At 46.3% G+C, this 20,381-nt stretch overlaps 1 protein-coding gene across 2 annotated transcripts; it reads left to right on the top strand.

Moving 5' to 3' along the window:
* Positions 1-1,165: 1,165 nt before the first annotated feature.
* Positions 1,166-18,029, top strand: LOC123281108 (zinc finger protein 814-like). 2 transcript variants are annotated; one of them, XM_044759177.2, is made up of 3 exons: positions 1,166-1,428; positions 3,894-4,020; positions 12,780-18,028. In XM_044759177.2, the coding sequence occupies exons 1-3, from the start codon at positions 1,396-1,398 to the stop codon at positions 15,605-15,607; spliced, it is 2,988 nt and encodes a 995-aa protein (XP_044615112.1). In that variant the 5' UTR covers positions 1,166-1,395; the 3' UTR covers positions 15,608-18,028. The 2 variants fall into 2 exon arrangements, with proteins under 2 accessions (XP_044615112.1, XP_070354780.1); XM_070498679.1 differs by having other exon boundaries at positions 1,172-1,428; positions 12,351-18,029.
* Positions 18,030-20,381: the final 2,352 nt, after the last annotated feature.

Genomic DNA, 20,381 nt, shown 5'->3' with positions numbered 1-20,381 from the left:
GCCTTACCATAAATGTTTGGAGCCCACCAATCAAAATCTGTCCTTCCAGCATTTCTGCGTGCCCACCTGTTTTTCCTAACCTCTTAAATTTTGCCCCAAATCCTGACTGGGGAGACAGACCTGAGGGCACAGCTTGGTCTCTCTAAGGATGAATCTCACAAAATAAAGTTGATTTCTTCCCCAAAAGCTGATGCTGTAATTAATTGGCTGTTTATGCACATCGGGCCAGAGAACCCCAATTTTTTTGGAGTAACAAACTGCATAAACATTACTACTAGTTTTCTGAAATTTGCACTTCAAAACAGTTTTTCTGAAATAATCTCAATTCCCCACGCAGAACTATACCTGCAATCACTGGAAAATGATAACCACTTATCAGCAAGGAAAAGAGATCATGGGGTTCCAATGTTCCTTTTGAGGACGTGCTGAGATAGCAAAAGTTGCAACCACTGACCCAAACCAAAAGAGAGTTAAGTTGGTCTCCATTTGAGAAAAGTCAATTTGCTAAATGGAATTGAGTATGTCTTAGGATATGGAGTAAGAAATATTACACGGGTACAACAGAGTTCCTCAATAAGTAGAACACAATCACTATCAGGCAAGGCAGACGTTTTCTGTGAGAACCAGGGGCAGAGCTCCTGCTTGTCCACCTTTTTCAGGGCAGCTTAACATCCCTCTTCTTCCCCTTTCAACGGACAGAGTCTCTTCTTTTGTTCCTAGTCAATCATAGTGAAACTCACAAACTGGTTAATGTCTCAGGCTATATGCATCTGAAGAGGAATAACATAATGCCTCCAGCTATGCATGGACTCATTTTATGTCTGAATGACTCTATGGAATGATATGGCCATATAGACCAGTAGATTTGAGAGCATCTCAAATAATTTTATGCTCTGGGAGCAGGCTGAGTTTCACGGAAAATGAAATTATGTCTTTTCGCTGCACTTAAGGAGCAAAGTCTCTCCTTCCAGGTAGGAACATCACTTTTAAGCATCCCTCTGAGGGCTGCACAGCCAATGCTCTCTGGTTGCTCAGGATGGAAAACACTCTTCCCTGCGGCACTAGAGCTCTGCGAACTACATTACCCGAAGGAACTTGCGCAGAGTTGAGCCAATGAAAGATGAGGGTGAAAGCATTTCCGTGCCAATTCGACGAGTGAGGGAGGGACTTCCGGCCTCCTTGTCGTGGCGGCCATTTTGGTTGCTCTTGGGCCTATTCACCTGAACTGAGGGTCGGGAGCGAGAGTCGGGGCTGACGGGGCGGACGAGGAGGCGCCGTCCCCGTGGCCCAGGCGGCTCTGAGGCTCGGTGACGCCGCCTGGGGCCCCGGGCCACGGAGCGCCGCGCCCGGCGCCTCGTCTCCTGCCGCTCCCGATCCCGGCCGCCCCCAAGGCCGATGGCGGCGGACGCGCGGAGGGAGCCGGCTCAGGTGAGCGCTCGGCTCCGGCCCGCCCCGCCCGCAGCGCAACCCGAGCTCCAGCCCGAGGGCGGGCGCTGCTCCCGGGCCTGCAGCCCAGGCCCCGGGGTCGGGCCGGGGAGGCGCTAGTGGTGCCTGTGGCTGTGGGCGGGGGCCGGGCTGCGGGCGAGGGTCCCGGGCCGAGGGTCCCGGGGTCCGCAGGGAACAGTGTGAGGAGGGGTCCCCCCTGGACTGGCAGGGGAGGGGCTGCTCCTTCAGTCCGAGGGCCCCGGAGCCGGGAGGGCTGTGACCAGAGAGGGACGCGGTGCGTGTTGGGGTTTCAAAAGTTCTCCAGGCGCTGCTCGGAGAGAACGGACGGGAAGGGGTGAGGAGGCCGGGGAGGCGCGGGGAGCGGAGTCCTGGTCCGAGGGCGCAGAGCTGGTCCGAGGCGGCTCTGAGGACTGAGGCCCGGAGGCCAGTGAGTGAAACCGAGGTCACCGGGTCGCAGGGCGGGGCGGGGTCCAGCCGTGGTGCCTCGGGGCGGGGTCCTGCCTCTCCCCACAGGTTCTGGGACAGAAGAGGCACTTACGGAACCTGCACAGGGAAGGAGAGGGTGTCCGGTCCTTCACTGGCCTTGACACCACCTGTGTCAGGGATTTTGGTGACTTGAGCCTCTTACCTTGCTGTTTTCCTGGCTTTTGGGTGTAGGGACGCTGGAGATACCCTTAAGTCCAAGATCCTGAGTGAGGCCAAGGGTAACATGGAGGTGTTCCCATTTCTGACAGCCAGGGTAAACAGTTGTGGAAACTTACCTCGGGAACGGATACCAGCGTGTGCAAATGCTTGGAGGTGTGACTGAGCTGGAGACAGGGGACAGCATGTCTCCGTTCTGTGAAGAACAAAGAGCAGGGGGTCAGGGATCAGTCCTGTAATGTGGCCGCCTGAGAAGTTGGGAGGTAACGGGAGGCTTGGATAGGAGGAAGGAGTTGGTCTTGCCCGAGTTTAACAGGCTCTGTCTGGCTGCACAGAGGATACTAGACTATGGGGTTAAGGGAGGAAGCAGGGAGCCCGGAGTAGGCAGTTACTATAACCAGATGAGTGTTGATGGACCGGAGTCTGGTGATCGTGGAGCTGGGCAAAAAGTTGGACACTCTGTCCCTTTTTTTAAGAAGGGTTGTAGGTGAGGGAGAGGAAGGGAAGAGTCAGGGATGACTCAGTGTCACTGGTATTAGCAGCTGAGGGGATGGAAGCTCCCACTGTGATCTGGAAGTTAGTGACAGATTAATTTCCCTTGGGAATATCAGAAGGATTTTTTGGTGCTGTTAAAGATGTTTCAGAGAACAGTGAATGGAGGCATCAAGTGGACAGCTGGACACACAGGTCTGGAAATCTGAGGAAGGGTTCAGGATGGAGATAATGAAAACTGGTGGCTGTTGTGTGGAGCAGGAAGGAGCTGTACTCCCCATTAGGTGGGGGAATGCAGGTCGTCCTGGCAATGCTCTTAGCTGGTCTGAAGGAGGAGCATGCATGATGAGGAGTGGTTTTCTTGCTGTGCGCCTAGTGAGGTGCAAAGGTGCACGCAAACCGAGGTGAAGGGGAGAAGTGACCGTGGTAACCATATGGGAGACAGCATGGTCTGGCAGGTGACTAAGGCTTCTGTGGGATGAGTGGACATGAGATGGCTGTGGAGGCAGAGTAGTAACTGAGACAGGATGACACTGAGCCAGGGCTCCTGCTCATTCACTGATGTACACCTTCACCAGAGTTGTGTGATGAGTTTTGGTGGGGACTGGGGTGTTCAGTGTTGATGGTGGGTAAGGTGTGGGGCACGTGTGGTCATTTGTGAGAGTCACTGTGCCTGGCACAGAGACCATCAGGGCTGGGGTTCTAAGGAAAGTTGAGTGGAGATAGGAGGATTGTGTATGTGAGCAGCACAGAAGTGGAGGTAGGCCAGGGGCATCTGTAGCTCACACGTGCTCCTGAGGGCCTGATGTTGAGAAGGATCAGAGGTGTAGAGGAGGCCTTCAGAGCAGCACTTGGGGATTTCCCTAAATGCAGAGCTGGGAGTGCAACTGTGGGCACTGAAGACATGAGAGGTACAATCTACGGAATGACATGCACATCGACAGGAAGTGTGAGCCGATGGCCCTCGGGCCCTGGTATTGGAGACTGAAGGGCGAAGCACGAGCCCACGTTTGGCTGCGTCTTGGAGTCCAAGTCTAGAGTCTCCAGTGGAATTGACAGGGTGGATGAGACCCTACAGGCCAGGACCAGAGCTTGGATGAGGTCTCTGTGCCCCCCTGCCTGATGTTTCTGACGGCTGAACACAGTGAATAAAGGGACCCTGAGGATAGGGTGGGCCTCAGTGGCACCTGGACTGGAATTCCTCTGAGGTGGGGAGCCGTGGGGGAGGATGAGTGTGTGGTAAGTGTGTGGTGAGATGGATTGTGGGATCTCAGAGAGAGCGTTGATGGTTTCATCTGTCCCCGTCATTACAGGACAGTGTGACCTTTCATGATGTTGCTGTGTACTTCTCCCGGGAGGAATGGAGGCTCCTGGATGAGGCTCAGAGACGCCTGTACCTGGATGTGATGCTGGAGAACTTTGCGCTTTTATCCTCTCTGGGTAAGACTCTCACAGCCTCGCCAGTGAGCTGGACTAGGCTGTATTCCCTCCCCACAGCCCTTCTCAGTCATTTTTCTCATGGACCGTGGACACCGCTTGCTTCCCCAGCTTTCTGGGTGGTGCCGTGTTGCTAGGGCTGGGTGTGTGCACCGCCTTCTTCTCTCCCCTGCAGCCCCAGTACCTGCTGTACGGAGCCCTCTTAGGAAAGGCATCCAGGCTGGGGGTATTGCAGTGAGCTTCACGGATTCCACCGAGCTTGCCCTCTCTGGGTCATTGTTCCCAGATCCATATCACTTCTGTATCCCAGGCTTTGTTCCTTCTTTTCCCTTTCGTTTCCTCATGGCTGCTTGTGCCAGGCATGTAGGCATTGTCATGGTCACTACTTATCTGAACCATGGGATGCTTTTCAGTGTCCTCCTGCATGGTTTGTAGTGTTTAGATCTGTTTTGTTTTGTTTTTTCAGCCTTGTAGATGTAAAATTGTATACCTTCATTCCTTGGCATCCTCGGGAGGATTGATTGATTCCAGGAGCCCCCGTTGATAGCAATATGTGAGCATGCTCAAGTCCCTTATATGAAATGGCATACTCTTTGCATATAACCTACGTACATCCTCCTGTATAGTTTAAATCATTTCTAGATTACTTGTAATGCCTAATACAATGTAAATACTATGTCAGTAGTCGCTTACACATCACTTTATTCATGTCTGTTTAGCATAGTGCTTGGTGCATGGCAAATGCAAAGTTTGCTTTTTGGAACTTTCTGGAATTTTCTTTTTTCAAATTTTTTGACCCATCTTTGGTTGAAACCATGGATGCAGAACCTGTAGGTATGGAGGGGACCTGTATATTAAAATGTACAAAATGATGGTTTGATATATGTATGCAATGTGAAATAATTGCTACAATGAAGTTAATTAAACATCCATCACCTCATAAAGTTACCTTATTATTATTGTATTTTTGCTAAGAATGCTTAAGATTTACTCTCAGTAAATTTCAAGCGTACAATACAGTATTATTAACTGTAGTCACAACGCTGTGCGTTACAGCCTCAGAACTTGTTCATCTTATAACTGAATGTTTGTACTTTTTGACCACCATCTTCCCCATTTCCTCCATGCCCTGGCTCTTGGCCTTCTACTCTGTGTTTCTATGATTTTGATTTTTTTTTACATTCCGTCCACAGTGAACAAGGGTTCCTTTACTTACCTCTCATCCTCAATAACACTTGTTATCTCTGCTCTTTTTGATAGTATCCATTTTATCAGGTGTGGGGTAACATCTCATTGTGGTTTTGATTTGTATTTTCCTGGTGATTAGTGAGGAAGAGCATTTTTTCATATACCTGCTGGCCATTCGTAGGTCTTCTTTCATTCAGTGTCTATTCAGGTCCTTTGCACATTTTTTAATCAGATTGTTCTTTTGCTGTTGAGCTCTGTGAGTACCTTTTATATTTTAGATAGTAACCCCTTATGAGATATGTTTACAAATGTTTTCTCCCTTTTTATTGTGTTGATTGCTTCCTTTGCTATGCAGAAGCCTTTTAGTTTGATGTAACTGGACTTCTTTATCTTTGCCTTTGCTGCCTGTGCTTTTGATGTCATATCCAAAAACTTGCTGCCAAAATCAGTATTAAGCATCTTTTTCTGTGTTTGTTTCAAAGAGTTTTATGTTTTCATGTTTTACATTTAAGTCTTCAATCCATTCTGAGTTAACTTTTGTGAGTGGTGTAAGGTTGGGCCCTGGTTTCAGGTTTTGTGCGTGTGCATATCCAGTTTTCTCAACAGCATTTATTGGAGAGACTTTCCTTTCCCCGTTGTGTATTCTTGGCACCCCTGTCAAAGAGTAGTTGATCATGTATGCATGGGTTTATTTCTGGGCTCTGTGTTCTATTTCATAGATCTGTGTCTGTTTTTATTTCAGTGCCATACTGTTTTGATTACTGTTCTTCTGTAATATAGTTTAAAATCTTGAAGTGTGATTCCTTTAACTTTGATCTTCTTGGTCAAGATTGCTTTGGCTATTCGAGGTCACTTGTGGTAGAATTTTAGGATTCTTTTTCTATTTCTGATAAAAATGCCATTGGAATTTTGGTAGAGGTTGCATTGACTTTCTAGGTTGCTTTGGGTAGCAGAGATATTTTAACAATGATAATTCTTCCAATCCAAGAACATAGAATATCCTTCTATTTATTTGTGTTTTTAGTTTCTTTCATCAGTGTGTTATAGTTTTCAGTGTACAGATCTTTTACCTCTTGGTTATATTTATTCCCAAGTATTTTATTGTTTGTAATGCTGTTGTAAGTGGGATTGATTTCTTAATTTCTTATTGATATTTTATTGTTAGTGTATAGACACAACTGATTTTTGTATTTTGATTTTATGATCTGCAAATTTACTGAGTTCATTTATTCATTCTGACAGTTTTTTAGTGGAGTTTTTATCGTTTTCTTTATATAAAATCATGTGATCTGCAAAAACAGTTTTGCTTTCTTTTTTCTGATTTGGATACCTTTCATTTGTTTTTCTTGCCGTGTTGGTCTGGCTAGGACTTCCAGCACTAGTTTAAATAGCAGTGGTGAAGGCGAGTATCCTTATCTTGTTCCTAATCTTAGAGGAAAAGCTTTTACCTTTTCACTGTTGAATATGTTGGTACCTGTTGTCTTATTACATATGGCCTTTTTGATATTGAGGTACATCCCTTCTACTCCTAATATTTTGAGAAGTTTTATCATGGAAGGATTCTGAATTTTGTCAAATGCTTTTTCTGCATTTATTGATGTGATCGAATGTTTTGCCGCATTCTGTTAATGTCGTATAGCACATTTATGATTTGATTGTGATGAACATCCTTTTGCATCCCAAGGATAAATCCCACTTGGTCACAGTTTATCATTCTTTTCATATCCTGTTGAATCGGGTTTCCTAGTATTTTGTTGAGTTTTTCTACATCTATGTTCATCAAGGATGTTGGCTTCTAATTTTCTTTTCTTGTAGTTTCCTTGTCTGGCTTTAGTATCAGGTTAGTGCTGGGCTCCTAAAATGAGTTTGGAAATGTTCCTTCATCTTCAAATTTTTGCGAGAGTCTGAGAAAAATTAATGTTAATGTTGATAGAATTCATCTGTGAATCTATTGTTGGTGGCCTTTTCTTTGTTGGGAAATTTTTGATTACTGATTCAATTTCCTTCCATATTATTGGTCTATTCAGATTTTCTATTTCTTCATGATTGAGTTGATAGCTTATGTGTTCTCTGTTTTTTCTGGGTTATCTAGTTTGTTGGCTTATAACAGTTGACAGTATTCTTATGATCCTTTCTGTTTTTGTGCTGTCAGTTATAATTGCTCCTTTATTTCTGAGTTAATTTATTTGAGTTTTCTCTCTGTTCTGAGTTAGTCTAGCTAGAGGTTTGTCAATTTTGCTTATCTTTTCAAAAAACTGGCTCTTATTGGGCCAGCCCCGTGGTGCAGCGGTTAAGTTCGCACGTTCTGCTTTGGCGGCCCAGGGTTCACCGGTTTGGATCCCTGGTGCAGGCATGGCACCACTTGGCAAGCCATGCTGTGGTAGACATCCCATATATAAAGTAGAGGAAGATCGGCACGGATGTTACCCCAAGGCCAGTCTTCCTCAGCAAAAAGAGAAGGAGTGGTGGCAGATGTTAGCTCAGGCTAATCTTCCTCAAAAAAAAAAAAAGAAAAGAAAAACTGGCTCTTAGTATTGTTCATCTTTATTTTTTTTTAAAGATTGGCACCTGAGCTAACAACTGTTGCCAATCTTCTCTTTTTTTTTCCTCTGCTCTTTCTCCCCAAATCTCCCAGAACATAGTTGCATATTTTAGTTGTGGGTCCTTCTAGTTCTTGCATGTGGGATGCCACCTCAGCATGGCCTGATGGGTGGTGCCACATCCGCGCCCAGGATCCGAACTGATGAAACTCTGGGCCACCCAAAGTGGAGCGCACAAACTTAACCACTTGGCCACGGCACCAGCCCCTCCATTGTTTTTATTGTTTCTTTTTATTTATTTCTGCTCTGATCTTTGTTTTGTTCTTTGTTCTGCTAACTTTGGTCTTAGTTTGTTCTTTTGCTACTTCCTCAAAGTGTAAAATGAGGTTATTTATTTCAGATCTTTCTTTTTTCTTAACGCCATCATTTATCACTTTAAACTGCTCTTAGAACTGATTTTGCTGATTTTGTATGTTTTGTTTTAATTTTCGTTTGTCTAAAGGCATTTTTTATTTTCCTTGTGATTTTTCCTTTGACCAGTTGATTGGTCAGGAGTGTGTTGTTTAATGTCCACATATTTTTGAATTTTTCAGCTTTCATCTGTTACTGATTTCTAGTTTTATCTATTGTGTTAGGAAAAGATATTTGATATGATTTCAGTCTTTGAAATTTGTTAAGACTTGTTTGACATATATTATCTGTCCTGGAGAATATTCTGTGTGGACTTGAGAAAAGCGTGTATTCTGCTGTAGTAGGATGGAATGTTCTCTGGATGTCTGTTAGATCCATTTGGAGTAAAGTGTTTTTCAATTCAAATATATCCTTATTGATTTTCTCTCTGGATATCCACCCATTGTTGAACGCAGGATATTGAAATTCCCTCTTAATATACCATTGCTATCTTTTCTGCCTTCAGATCTGGTTGTATTTGTTTCATGCTTAATTTAGATGCTCTGATGTGTGGTGCATATGTACATACAATTGTTACATCCTCTTGATAATTTGACTCCTTTATCATTATGTGATGACCTTCTTTGTCTCTTGTGACATTTTCTGACATAAAGTGTTTTATCTTATAAGTATAGCTACCCCTGCTCTCTGGTTTCCATTTGTGTGGAGTATCTCTTTCAGTCCCTTCACTTTCAGCCTGTGTGTGTCCTGAAAGTTCAGATTACTCTATCTTAGGCAGGATATAGTTGGATCTTGGTTTTTTGTTTTTCTGTTGAGCCACTGTATGTTTTTGGATTGGAGAATTTTATTAGGACCTACTATTGCCATTTTGATAAATATTGTCTGGTTGTTTTGTAGTTCCTTTCTTCCACTCCTGCTGTTTTCCTTTGTGATTCCCATGGTCGTATGCTTTTGTTCATTTCTCTTTGTCTTTTGTGTGTGTGATAGAGGTTTTTGCTTCGTGGTTACTGTGAGGCTTATATAATATATCTCATAGCAGTGTATCTTAAACTGATAAAAACTTAACTTTGATCACATGCAAAAACTCTACTCTTTAACTCCCCTCCAGACAAATTTTATGTTTTTCATGTCATAATTTACATCTTTTTATATTGTGGAACGATTAACAAATTACCGTGAGTATAGTTGTTTTTCATACTCTTTGTCTTGTATCCTCAATATTAGAGATGAGTGATTAACACACTGTTAGACCATTAGAATATTCTGAATATGACTATATACTTACTTTTACCACTGTGTTTTGTATTTTCATGTTACTAATTACTGTACTTTCATTTCACCTTGAAGAACTCCGTTTAGCATGTCTTGGAGGGTAGATCAGGTGGTGATGGATTTGCTTGGCTTCTCTTGGTCTGGGAAAGTCTTTTTCTCTCCTTCATTTCTGAAGGGCAGCTTTGCTGGTAAAGTGTTCTTAGTTTGCAGTTTTTTTCTTTCAGCATTTAGAACATCATCCCACTCTCTCCCAGTATGCAGTATTTCAACTAAGAAAACCTCTCATATCCTTCTGAGGATTTCCTTGTATAAGATGAGTTTCTTTTCTCTTAGACTTTTCAAAAGTGTACTTCACTTGGTGAAGTCACCTTTGGATTGAATTTTTGGGGGCACTTCAGAGCATCATATGCCTGAATGTCCATTTCTCACCCCAGATTTGCTTCCTCCCTCTCTTCTTCTCAGGCTCCCATAATGCAAATACTGTTTTGTTTCATGATGTCCCGTAATTCACGTAGGGTTTCTTCCCTCTTTAGTTCTTTGATCTTTTTTCTTCTTGAAATCACTGGAAATTTCACAAGACCTGTCTTCAGTTTCAGATTCATGCTTTTGATTGATCAAGTTGACTGTTGCTGCTCTCTCTTCCATGTTTTTTAATTTTTTAAAGATTGGCACCTGAGCTAACATCTGTTGCCAATCTTTTCTTCCACCCTTTTCTTTCCCCTAAAGCCCCCCAGTACGTAGCTGTATATTCTAGTTGCAGGTCCTTCTGGTTGTGCTCTGTAGGATGCGGCCTCAGCGTGGCTTGATGAACGGTGCCATGTCTGTGCCCAGGATCCAAACTGGTGAAACCCTGGGCCGCTGAAGTGGAGTGCACCAACTTAACCACTTGGCCATAGGGCTGGCCCTTCTATTGCATTTTTTCATTCATTATAGTCTTCAGCACCATCATTTCTGTTTGGTTCTTTTATACATTTTGTATTTTTCTATTGAAAATCTTATTTTGTTTGCATGTTGTTTTCTTTATATCATTGAGTTATATATTTCTGTTTTCTTGTAGCTCACTGAGCTTCCTTAAAATTGTTTTGAACTCTTTGACAGTTCATAAATCTGCATTTTTTAAGTGAGTTTTTAAGTTTTAAGCATTTTTAAGCATTTTTGCATTTTTAAGTGAGTGATAAATTATTGTGTACCTTTGGGGTGTCATGTTTTCTGGATTTCTGTATTTCTTATAGCCTCATTTTGATGTCTGTACATTTCATGGGGCAGTCCCTTCTTCCAGACTTTACGGAAAGGTTTTGGTGGGGAAGCTCTTCACATGTGTGCCGTCTTGCGGGGGTGTGGTAGTTCCTACTACAAGAAGGCCCAGCAGCTTAGTGTCTGCACAGCTGAGGTCACCTGAGGTCAGCATCAGCAAAGATTGCAGGGTCCTCAACAGCTAAGGCTCTGGGTGTCCACAGCAGTGGAGAATGCTGCTGGGGACCTCCTGATCTCTTTCTCCCATAGAAAATAATTTGACTGAGGAGTTCCCTGTTGATGCCAAGTCTGGCTCTTGGATGCCTTCATGGTGGTGGTGGCATTGGTCTCTGATGTGCAGGCACCTGTGGTGCAGATATGAATCTGGGTTCTAGGATGTGAACAGACATGGAACAATAGTAGTTCTAGGGTCCCAGGTGCTGAATAGTCCTGAGTGGCATTGACGTCACTGTGTAAGATACAGTCACACACTGAGCAGTGAGGGAGCCGGTGAACACAGAGAAACAGTGTCTCTGGGGTCTGAGAAGCTGGCTCGCGCACAGCAGCCATGGCCCTGGTGCCTGAGGTGCAGCACTCGGGTGACAACCATGGAGTCAGGTTATGGAGTCTGGGCAACCATGGAGCACTTGTGGCTCTGTGGTGTCTGGGATATGTGCACTGTTGAGAGGGGTGGCAGTCTTGGTCCTGGAATGAAGCAATAGCTCCTCCTTTCACAAGGGGACAACTCAGCAAATTATCCTCTGGCAAGTCTCCCATGGCGATAACTATTGGTTACTTTAGTGTGAAAGCTGCCAGTGTCCTCTGCAGAGCAGGCAGCTGGGGTCCACATCTGTAAACACTCGGCCGCCTCTGCTCTGCACTCTGTGGTGGTCACAGCTGTAGCGGGGACTGTTGAGGTTCTCTGCAGCAGAGGCTGCTGGGGTCCTCTGCAGGGCAGGCCATTGGGGATCATGATGTTATCGGTCTTTTGACTGATACACACAGCCCCTACCCTTCTTATTTCCTGGTCGTTTCTAGGTGTCTTCAGTAAGTCACTGTCTCCAGTGATCTTTTTTGTATGGTTATTCTCCTTTTTAGGTTCCACTGTGTTGCTGTGGTATCTTAATTGGGCGTTTGAGCCCCCAAGGGCCAGTTTTGACCACACATAGCTGTCTAGTTGTTTCTTGTTCATGGCAAAGGCTGGTTTCCTCCTCCAGCTCACTGAGATCACTCACTTAGATCTCTTTTCTGTGGTCTTTTGTAGGCTTAGTTGCTCTTAAACAGTGCAGACCGTTCACCTCTCCTGTCATTTGCTTAGGACTTGTATCCTCTATGTCCCATGTAGTTGCCCAACTAAGGTTTGGGGAGAAGACTTCTTTGTGCATCACAGGATGGACGTGAATCCAGCTTGGCAGAGTATGCTTAGAGGGGGCCTGGCCCTGGTGAGTGGCAACTGAGGAGGATGTGACATCAGGTCCATTTTCACATCATAGCAGGAGCCTATCCATCCAGATTTGGTGCCATTGCCAGTGGCCACACCCCATTTCCACCTTTCCTTCCCTATATTGACACTTTGTTGACTTGTCAGGTCTACTAGGTGTCATTTCCTGGGTGATTTCCAGCCCAGGGATAATCTTCACCTCTCTGAACTTCACATCTGACCTGTTTCTCTCAACTCTCCTTCTGCAGTGCTCTGTACCAGTGGCCCTCACGTGTTGAGCTGTGAGGTGTGAAGATATCCTTAAATTGACCTTGAGTAGCTGCAAATCTCTTGTGATTGGATTTTCATGGGCTTGGCTGCACCTTCTGCTGAGCCTCACGTCAGCAGCAGAAAAGGTCCTGCAGGAAACTGGGCAGAGAACAAGGTGTAGACGCTGCTTCTCTTCCTTACGTCACACCCTAACTTTGTATCCTTCCCCTGCTGAGATCTCCACCACTTTGTGATCTTAGAGGCCTGGTGAGGCACAGCAACCAGCTGTCCCTTCATCTGGATTCCAACTCCCTTGTCTTGAAAAGCATCCCATAGATTCACTGTGAGATGAGACAGATGCTCGTTTGTGCTGGGGTTGCCCCTCCCTGTGGTCAACATGTACTTCACCAGGATTTCTTTGCCTTCAGGTTGCTGCTGTGGAGCAGAGGGTCTGGAGGCTCCCTTTGAACAGAGCATTTCTGTAGAAGTTCCATTTGCCAGGACTCCCGAGGCAGCTCCATCTTCTCAGAAGACCCACCCCTGTGAGATGTGTGGTCCAGTCTTGAGAGACATTTTCCACGTGGCTGAGGAGCAGGGAACACAATACAACCTGAAACCATTGAATTGTGGAGCTTGTGTGAAACAGTTTTACATCAGAGCAAAGTTTCAACATGACCAGGCGCAGCATATGGGAGAGAAACCATTCAGATGCAGTGTGGACATGGCCTCATTTGTGAAGAGCAGCAGATTCCATGTGTCAAGGAATCCCTTTCCCTGGGGGGAGGTTGGGAAGGACTTCCTGGCCAGCTTGGGATATCTCAAACAAGAGGTCACTCACACCAGGGAGAAGCCAAAGAAACTCACCCAGTGTGTGGCCACTTTACCAAACAGAAGAAGGCGTTACATCTGGGGAGAACGCAGGAAAGACTTCAACCCCAAACACACGTTTGTTCAGGATCAAGGTGTCCAAATGGGAAGACAGTGTTTTGAGTGCCATGAATGTGGGAAAACATTCAGGTACAAATCCTCATTTGTTGTGCACCAGAGAGTCCACACTGGGGAAAGGCTTCATGTGTGTGGAGAATGTGGCAAATCTTTTAGGCGAAGCTCAACCCTCAGTCAACATCAAAGAATTCATACTGGGGTAAGACCATGCAAGTGTAGCAAATGTGGGAAATCCTTAAGCCACCAATCTGTCCTTGTTCATCCCCAAAGATGTCAAAATGGAGAAAACAGTTACATGTGCAGTGAGTGTGCAAAATCTTTTACCCATAGCTCGGTGTTCATTCAACACAGGGGAGTTCGAATTGGAGAGAGGCCTTATAAATGTAGTGACTGTGCGAAATCTTTTACCTCTAGTTCTGCCCTCAGTTATCATCAGAGATCTCACACAGGAGAAAGGCCTTATGAGTGCAGTGAATGTGGGAAATCTTTTATCTCTAGGTCTGACCTCCGTTATCATCAGAGAGTTCATTCTGGAGAAAGGCCTCACGAGTGCAGTGAATGTGGGAAATCTTTTATTACTCGTACTGCTCTCCGTTATCATCACAGAGTTCACACTGGAGAAAGGCCTTTTGAGTGTAGTGAATGTGGGAAGTCCTTTACCCGAAGAAATAACCTCATTATACACCTAAGAGTTCACTCAGGAGAAAGGCCTTATGAATGCACTGAATGTGGGAAATCTTTTACCTTTAGCTCCAGCCTTCGTTATCATCACAGAGTTCACACAGGAGAAAGACCTTATGAGTGCAGTGAATGTGGGAAATCTTTTAATGATAGGTGGACACTCATTCGACACCGGAGAATTCACACTGGGGAAAAACCTTATGTGTGCACTCAGTGTGGGAAATCTTTTACCTGTAGCTCCACCCTCCAGTATCATCAGCGTGGTCACCTTGGAGAAAGGCCTTATGGGTGCACTGAATGTGGGAAATCTTTTACCACCAGCTCTGCCCTCCATTATCATCAGAGAGCCCACACAGGAGAAAGGCCTTATGAGTGCAGTGAATGTGGGAAATCTTTTATCTCTAAGTCTGACCTCCATTATCATCAGAGAGTTCATTCTGGAGAAAGGCCTTATGAGTGTAGTGAATGTGGGAAATCCTTTATCCGAAGAAATAACCTCACTTTACACCAGAGAGTTCACACAGGAGAAAGGCCTTTTACGTGCAGTGATTGTGGAAAATCTTTTAACAATAGGTGGACACTCATGCAACACCAGAGAGTTCACACAGGAGAAAAGCCTTATGTGTGCGGTGAATGTGGGAAATCTTTTACCTGTAGCTCTACTCTCTGTTATCATCAGAGAGCTCATGCGGGAAAAAGGCCTTACAAATGCAGTGAATGTGGGAAATCTTTTACTTCTAGTTCCACCCTTCGTTATCATCAGAGAGTTCACACAGGAGATAGGCCATATGAGTGCAGTGAATGTGGGAAATCTTTTACCTCTAGCTCAGGCCTCCGTTATCATCACAGAGTTCACACTGGAGAAAGACCCTATGAGTGCAGCGAATGTGGGAAAACCTTTAAGGACAGGTCACAATTCAATAAACACCAGAGAGCTCACACTGGAGAAAGGCCTTATGAGTGTAATGAATGTGGGAAATCCTTTAGCCAAAAATCTTCCCTCTCAATACACCAGAAAATTCATAATAAAGAAAGATCTTATGAGTGCGGTGAATGTGGGAAATCTTTTACCTCTATCTCAGGTCTTGCTTATCATCAGAGAGTTCACTCGGGAGAAAGGCCTTATGAGTGCAGTGAATGTGGGAAATCTTTTACTAACAGCTCAATACTGATTCGACACCAGAGAGTTCACACAGGAGAAAGGCCTTATGTGTGCAGTGAATGTGGGAAATCTTTTACAAGTAGCGCCACCCTCTCTTATCATCTGAGAGTTCATGCAGGAAAAAGGCCTTATGAATGCAGTGAGTGTGGGAAATCTTTTACTTCTAGTTCTACCCTCCGTTATCATCAGCGAGTTCACACAGGAGATAGGCCTTATGAGTGCACTGAATGTGGGAAATCTTTTATCTCTAGCTCCAAACTCCGCTATCATCAGAGAGTTCACACAGGAGAAAGACCTTACGAGTGTAGTGAATGTGGAAAATCCTTTAGGGATAGTTCTCAATTCAGTCAACACCGGAGAGGTCACACTGGAGAAAGGCCATATGAGTGCAGTGAATGTGGGAAATTTTTTATGCGAAAATCTACCCTTTCTCAACATCGGAGAGTTCACACTAGAGAAAGGCCTTAGATGGGCAGAGAACGTGCAGTTTCCTTTTCAGTGGAATGACACCAGTGCAAACTCTGAGGAACCATCTGTTGGAATTGATTCTCATACATCTGAACATGCACACTGGGGAGATTTCCTCTAAGTTTCAGTTGTGTGGGAAGTTTGTGTAAATATATGGCCATTTCTAACCTGTCCAAGGCTCTTTCTAGGTTTGTGTCAAACTCCTGGTTTCTGTGGTTGAAACCATTTCACTTTTACCACCTTGCAGGTCCACACAGTGTGTCTTGTCAGTTACTACCCCAGTGTGCTCAAGGAAGCTGACCTCTGTTCTCCCATGTGTTAGAGGAAGTTAGGAATAGTCTGAGCCCTCAGGGGTCAGCTTTCCCTCTGCCTTGACTGCCTTCCACATGGACCTGAGTCAGTGTTGGTGCAGAGAATGACTACCTTTTTCAGGGACGTGTGGTCTCACATGATCCTTGTGATGATTTTTTTCCAGCTTCCAAGTCACAAACTCAAGTACTGCCTGCTGCCTGTTGCTTTGTCTTGTACAATATCGAAGGCCTTATAGTTTAAGTCCTCCTTAATCTTACATGTTTTATTTACTGTGTGGGGTAGTTTGTAAACAGATTTTGCCTTTACAAGCATGAAGGGTTGAACAACTTTTTAGGTGTCTCAAATAACTTGTCAGTTTTAACCAAATTTCTATTGCTCCCACAGCCTCCCAGAAAAGACTGCAGTGTTTTCTGGTTCTCATATGAGGCCTGAATGCTGTGATTCAGGAGGCTCAGTGATGACCCTGAGGAAAGGGTTGGTGTGAGAACCTCAAGTGAGTCTGAGGGCAGCATGAACTTTTTCCCTTCCTCACAGGAGGTCTCACCAGACGTCAGCACTGTGGAGGGGATATCTTCCCCATCCACAAAGAGCCGTGTGGCCTGATGTCCACAGTTCGTTGGGTGAGAGTCACTGGTTGTAAAACTATTGGGTCCAGGAGAAACTATAATTGGTAGAGAAACACTGGCTTAACAGGGAGTGGAGGAGACTGCAGCCAGCTGGATGGAATGTGCCTCTTCTGAAAATGCATCCAGAAGTGGTTCTGTGTTGGTGACTTGTGGCATCAGTTTGTACACAAATCTTGGAAGCTCCAGGCAAGTTTATCTTGTGTAGCTGAAGTCACTGTCCAAGAATGTAATAAAAATTGTTGAAAAGTTTTTTGGATTTTTGTAGCTTCTCAGTGATGTTCACCTCAAGGTCATTACTAGACAGGTGGGAAAACAGAGAAAATGGGGATTTGTAGTCCACAGATGTGGCTCTTGTGACCGAGGCAGCATTCCTGTTGACTCAGGTGGAAATGTACTTCATAGCTCCCCATATTTGTCATTGAGGGAAAGCTGACCCCCAGAGGGCATGAGGAGACAATTGGACTCAGTACAATGTTGTGAAACCTTTTTTCCAAAAAGATGCACATAAGGACTTTCTCTTCAGTGATTTTTTTTTTTCTGTGCTGAGGAAGGTTTGCCCTGAGCTAACATCTGCTCCAGTCTTCCTCTATTTTGTATGTGGGTCACTGCCACAGCACAGCTGAGGAGTGGTATAGGTCTGTGCCGAGGGTCTGAACCCATGAACCTGGGCCACTGAAGTGGAGTGTGCAGGACTTAACTACTGTGCCATGGGGCCAGCCCCTCCTGAGCCAGTTTTTAAAATAGTAGTCAGGTATAATTTGCTTGTACTAAATTGCATGTATTTAAAGTGTATAGTTTCATAAGTTTTGACATAGGTGTAAACCTCTGAAACTATCATCATAGTCATGATAATTACCTATGTGTATTGGTATATTACCCTCACATCCTGTCATAATTTCTCCTTGCCCTTCTCACCTCTCCAGCTACCCATCCATTTACTTTCCTTACAATAGATACTTTTGCATTTTCTCGAATTTTATATGACTGGAATCATAAACTTTATTTTTTTTTCTGATTGGCTTTTCATAAATGTTTCATAATTTGAGATTCTTCAATGATAGATTAGTAATTCACGTTTTTTTGAGTAATATTATCTTTGGATATACCACTGTTCATCCATTCATCTTTTTATGGTCATTTAGGTTATTTCTTTATTTTGGCTATTGAAAATAAAGCTGTTAGAAACATTTGTGTCAGTTCTTTATATGATGAATGTTTATCTTTTGTCAGTAATGTAGAGTACAGTGTCTGAGTCACAGGGTAGATGAATTTTTTTTTTTTTTGAGGAACATTAGCCCTGAGCTAACTACTTCCAATCTTCCTCTTTTTGCTGAGGAAGACTCACCCTGAGCTAACATCCATGTCCATCTTTTTCTACTTTACACATGGGATGCCCACTGCAGCATGGCTTTTTGCCAAGTGGTGCCATGTCCACACCCAGGATCTGAACCGGTGAACCCCAGGCTGCCGAGAAGTGGAACGTGCAAACTTAACTGCTGTGCCACCAGGCTGGCCTCCTTTTTTTTTTTTTTTTAAAGATTGGCACCTGAGCTAACAACTGTTGCCAATCTTTTTTTTTTTTTTTTCTGCTTTATCTCCCCAAACCCCCCAGTACATGGTTGTGTATCTTAGTTGCAGGTCCTTCTAGTTGTGGGATGTGGGATGCTGCCTCAATGTGGCCTGACGAGTGGTGCCATGTCCGCACCCAGGATCCGAACCCTGGCTCGCCGCAGTGGAGTGTGAGAACTTAACCACTTGGCCACAGAGCCGGCCCCTGAATGTTTAACTCTTGAAGAAACTGCCAGACCATGATCTACATGATTGCTCCCTTTTGCTCTCCCACCAGAAGCGTGTGAAAGTTCATTTCCTCCAATTCTTGATATGGTCATTCTTCAATGTCAATTAAATTCTTTAATAAGTGTGTAGTGCTATCTCAGTGTGGTTTTAATTGCATTGCCCAAAGGATTCGTGATTTTGAGCATTTGTCATGTCTTTATTTGCCAACTGTTTATCTTTTGTACAATTTCTGTTCATCCCATTTGCCTAGTTTCTTACGTATAATTTAGGGCTATTTTCATTTTCACATAAGACACTGAAACAACAAAGAGGTGTTGGAACTTTTAAAAAGCCTGAGTGATATTTTTCCCTATGGAGTCATTGTTTGTAAATACTGGAAGGATATTTCCTCATTGTTTTTCACAAAATTTGTGTCACACATAATGTCATGGCCAGAAACACCCTACATGGCTAAGTTTCATCTGCATTGTGACCTTAACGTCCATCACTTGAGTCCCAGCATTCAGTAATACAGGAAATCTAGGCCCAGTGCGTAGTGTTTGCCAATTCCCAAAGTGTCAGTGCTCCCACCGTGGAAGCGGGATGTGCTCAGAGAAGGAGTGGAAGATTCCACTCAGGTCCGCGGGCTTTGGCGGGAAACCAGCCTTGGCGTGTGCGGGACACTCCCCCAGTCCGGGCAGCAGCTGCGGGGCTGCGGGAAGGAGGGAGGCTGCAGAGGCCTCACACGCGGGTCAGCGGCGAGGGTCCTCCCCGAACGTCGGGGGTCTCGGAGACCCGAGTGGCCTCGCCTTAGCGACGAGGGCTCAGAGCTGACACGTGCCGTTCAGGTGGCGCCTCCGACCCCACCCGGGACCTTGTGAGCGGGTCCCCTTGGACCGCTGTCCGTCTCGCCATTGGCCCCCTTCCCTCCGTCCTCACTGCCTGGTGGTCTCCCAGCGGGGTCCCCTGCCGGGCGTTCCCCGCGCTGTGGGCCGCTTCTCCCGGCGCCCCGACTCCGGGAGGACTCCCGCCTTCCCGCTGGGGCGGCGGCCCCCGCGCCCCCGGGACCCTGGGCAGGCCTTTCCTCCGCGGCGCCACCGCTTCGAGACCCGGGCCGCGTGGGACCCGAGGGGACGCCCGCCCACGGCTCCCTGCGCTGCTGCCCGGGAGGCCCCTGAGGCCGCGGCCCGGCGCCGACCCCGCTCCCGCCCGCCCGGCAGCGCCCCGCCCTCCGCCCCGCGGCCCGGGACGCGCGGAGCCTCCGGTCCCGCCGCTCGGGCGCCCCCTGGCGGCGCGGGGACGTCGGCGGGCGACTCGGCGTCCGAGGTCTGTCGTCGAGGGAGAGACGGCCGTCAGCCGGCGAGCCCCAGACGCAGACGCCCAGAGACCGCTCAGCAGGGAAGATGCCGAGACCCCCGGGTAGCATGTCGTTTGCAAACGACGGGAGATCGAAGTCAGGGGACCTTCGTGAAAGAAGCCCGAGGGGAAACCCCTCCCCTCTAGGGGACCGAGAGCCACCGCCGCCGTCTCCTCAGACGCCGCGAGCGAGGAGAGGAACGAAGCCCGGACAGTGTTGAGAGCAAACTGACCTTCCTAGAGCTGCGTGCCCACAAAATTACCCTCCATCGGTGCAGGGAGACGGAGCCTCCGTCAGCCAAGCAAAAAGTGAGGGCTTGGTGGCCCGTAAACCTGCCAGCTCGGTCCGTTCGGGGCGCTGTGCCGAAATGCCCCAGGCCGGGTGGCGTGTGAGAGTCAGCGTTTGTTTCTCCCAGCGCTGGAGGCTGGGCAGCCCGGGTCAAGGCGCCAGCCTGGGCGAGTTCTGCGGTGAGGACCCTCCTCCCGGTGCGGAGTCAGCCCTTCTTGCTGCGTCCTCACGTGGGGGGAGGAGCTGGGCGTCTCTGAGGCTCTTCCTAAGGGCACTGGTCCCGTTCACGCGGGCCCCAACCTGGTGCCCTGAGCACCTCCCAAAGGCCCGGCTCCAACACTATCATCTTCAGGGGTTAGGATTTCAACATGAATTTGCGGGGACACAAACGTTCAGACCATAGCGCCTGCCTTCC

This window comes from Equus asinus, chromosome 26 (assembly GCF_041296235.1).
Source record: "Equus asinus isolate D_3611 breed Donkey chromosome 26, EquAss-T2T_v2, whole genome shotgun sequence".
Lineage (NCBI taxonomy): Eukaryota > Metazoa > Chordata > Mammalia > Perissodactyla > Equidae > Equus > Equus asinus.
The sequence above is the reverse complement of the archived record's forward strand: the minus strand, read 5'-3'. Positions and strand labels throughout refer to the sequence as shown.

Excerpts from the sequence above, each read along its gene's own strand:
- LOC123281108 (XM_044759177.2), top strand. The coding sequence starts at position 1,396 with ATGGCGGCGGACGCGCGGAGGGAGCCGGCTCAG. Across the intron at positions 1,429-3,893 it reads CGCGGAGGGAGCCGGCTCAG|GACAGTGTGACCTTTCATGA; the intron begins GTGAGCGCTCGG and ends CCGTCATTACAG. Across the intron at positions 4,021-12,779 it reads TGCGCTTTTATCCTCTCTGG|GTTGCTGCTGTGGAGCAGAG; the intron begins GTAAGACTCTCA and ends CTTTGCCTTCAG.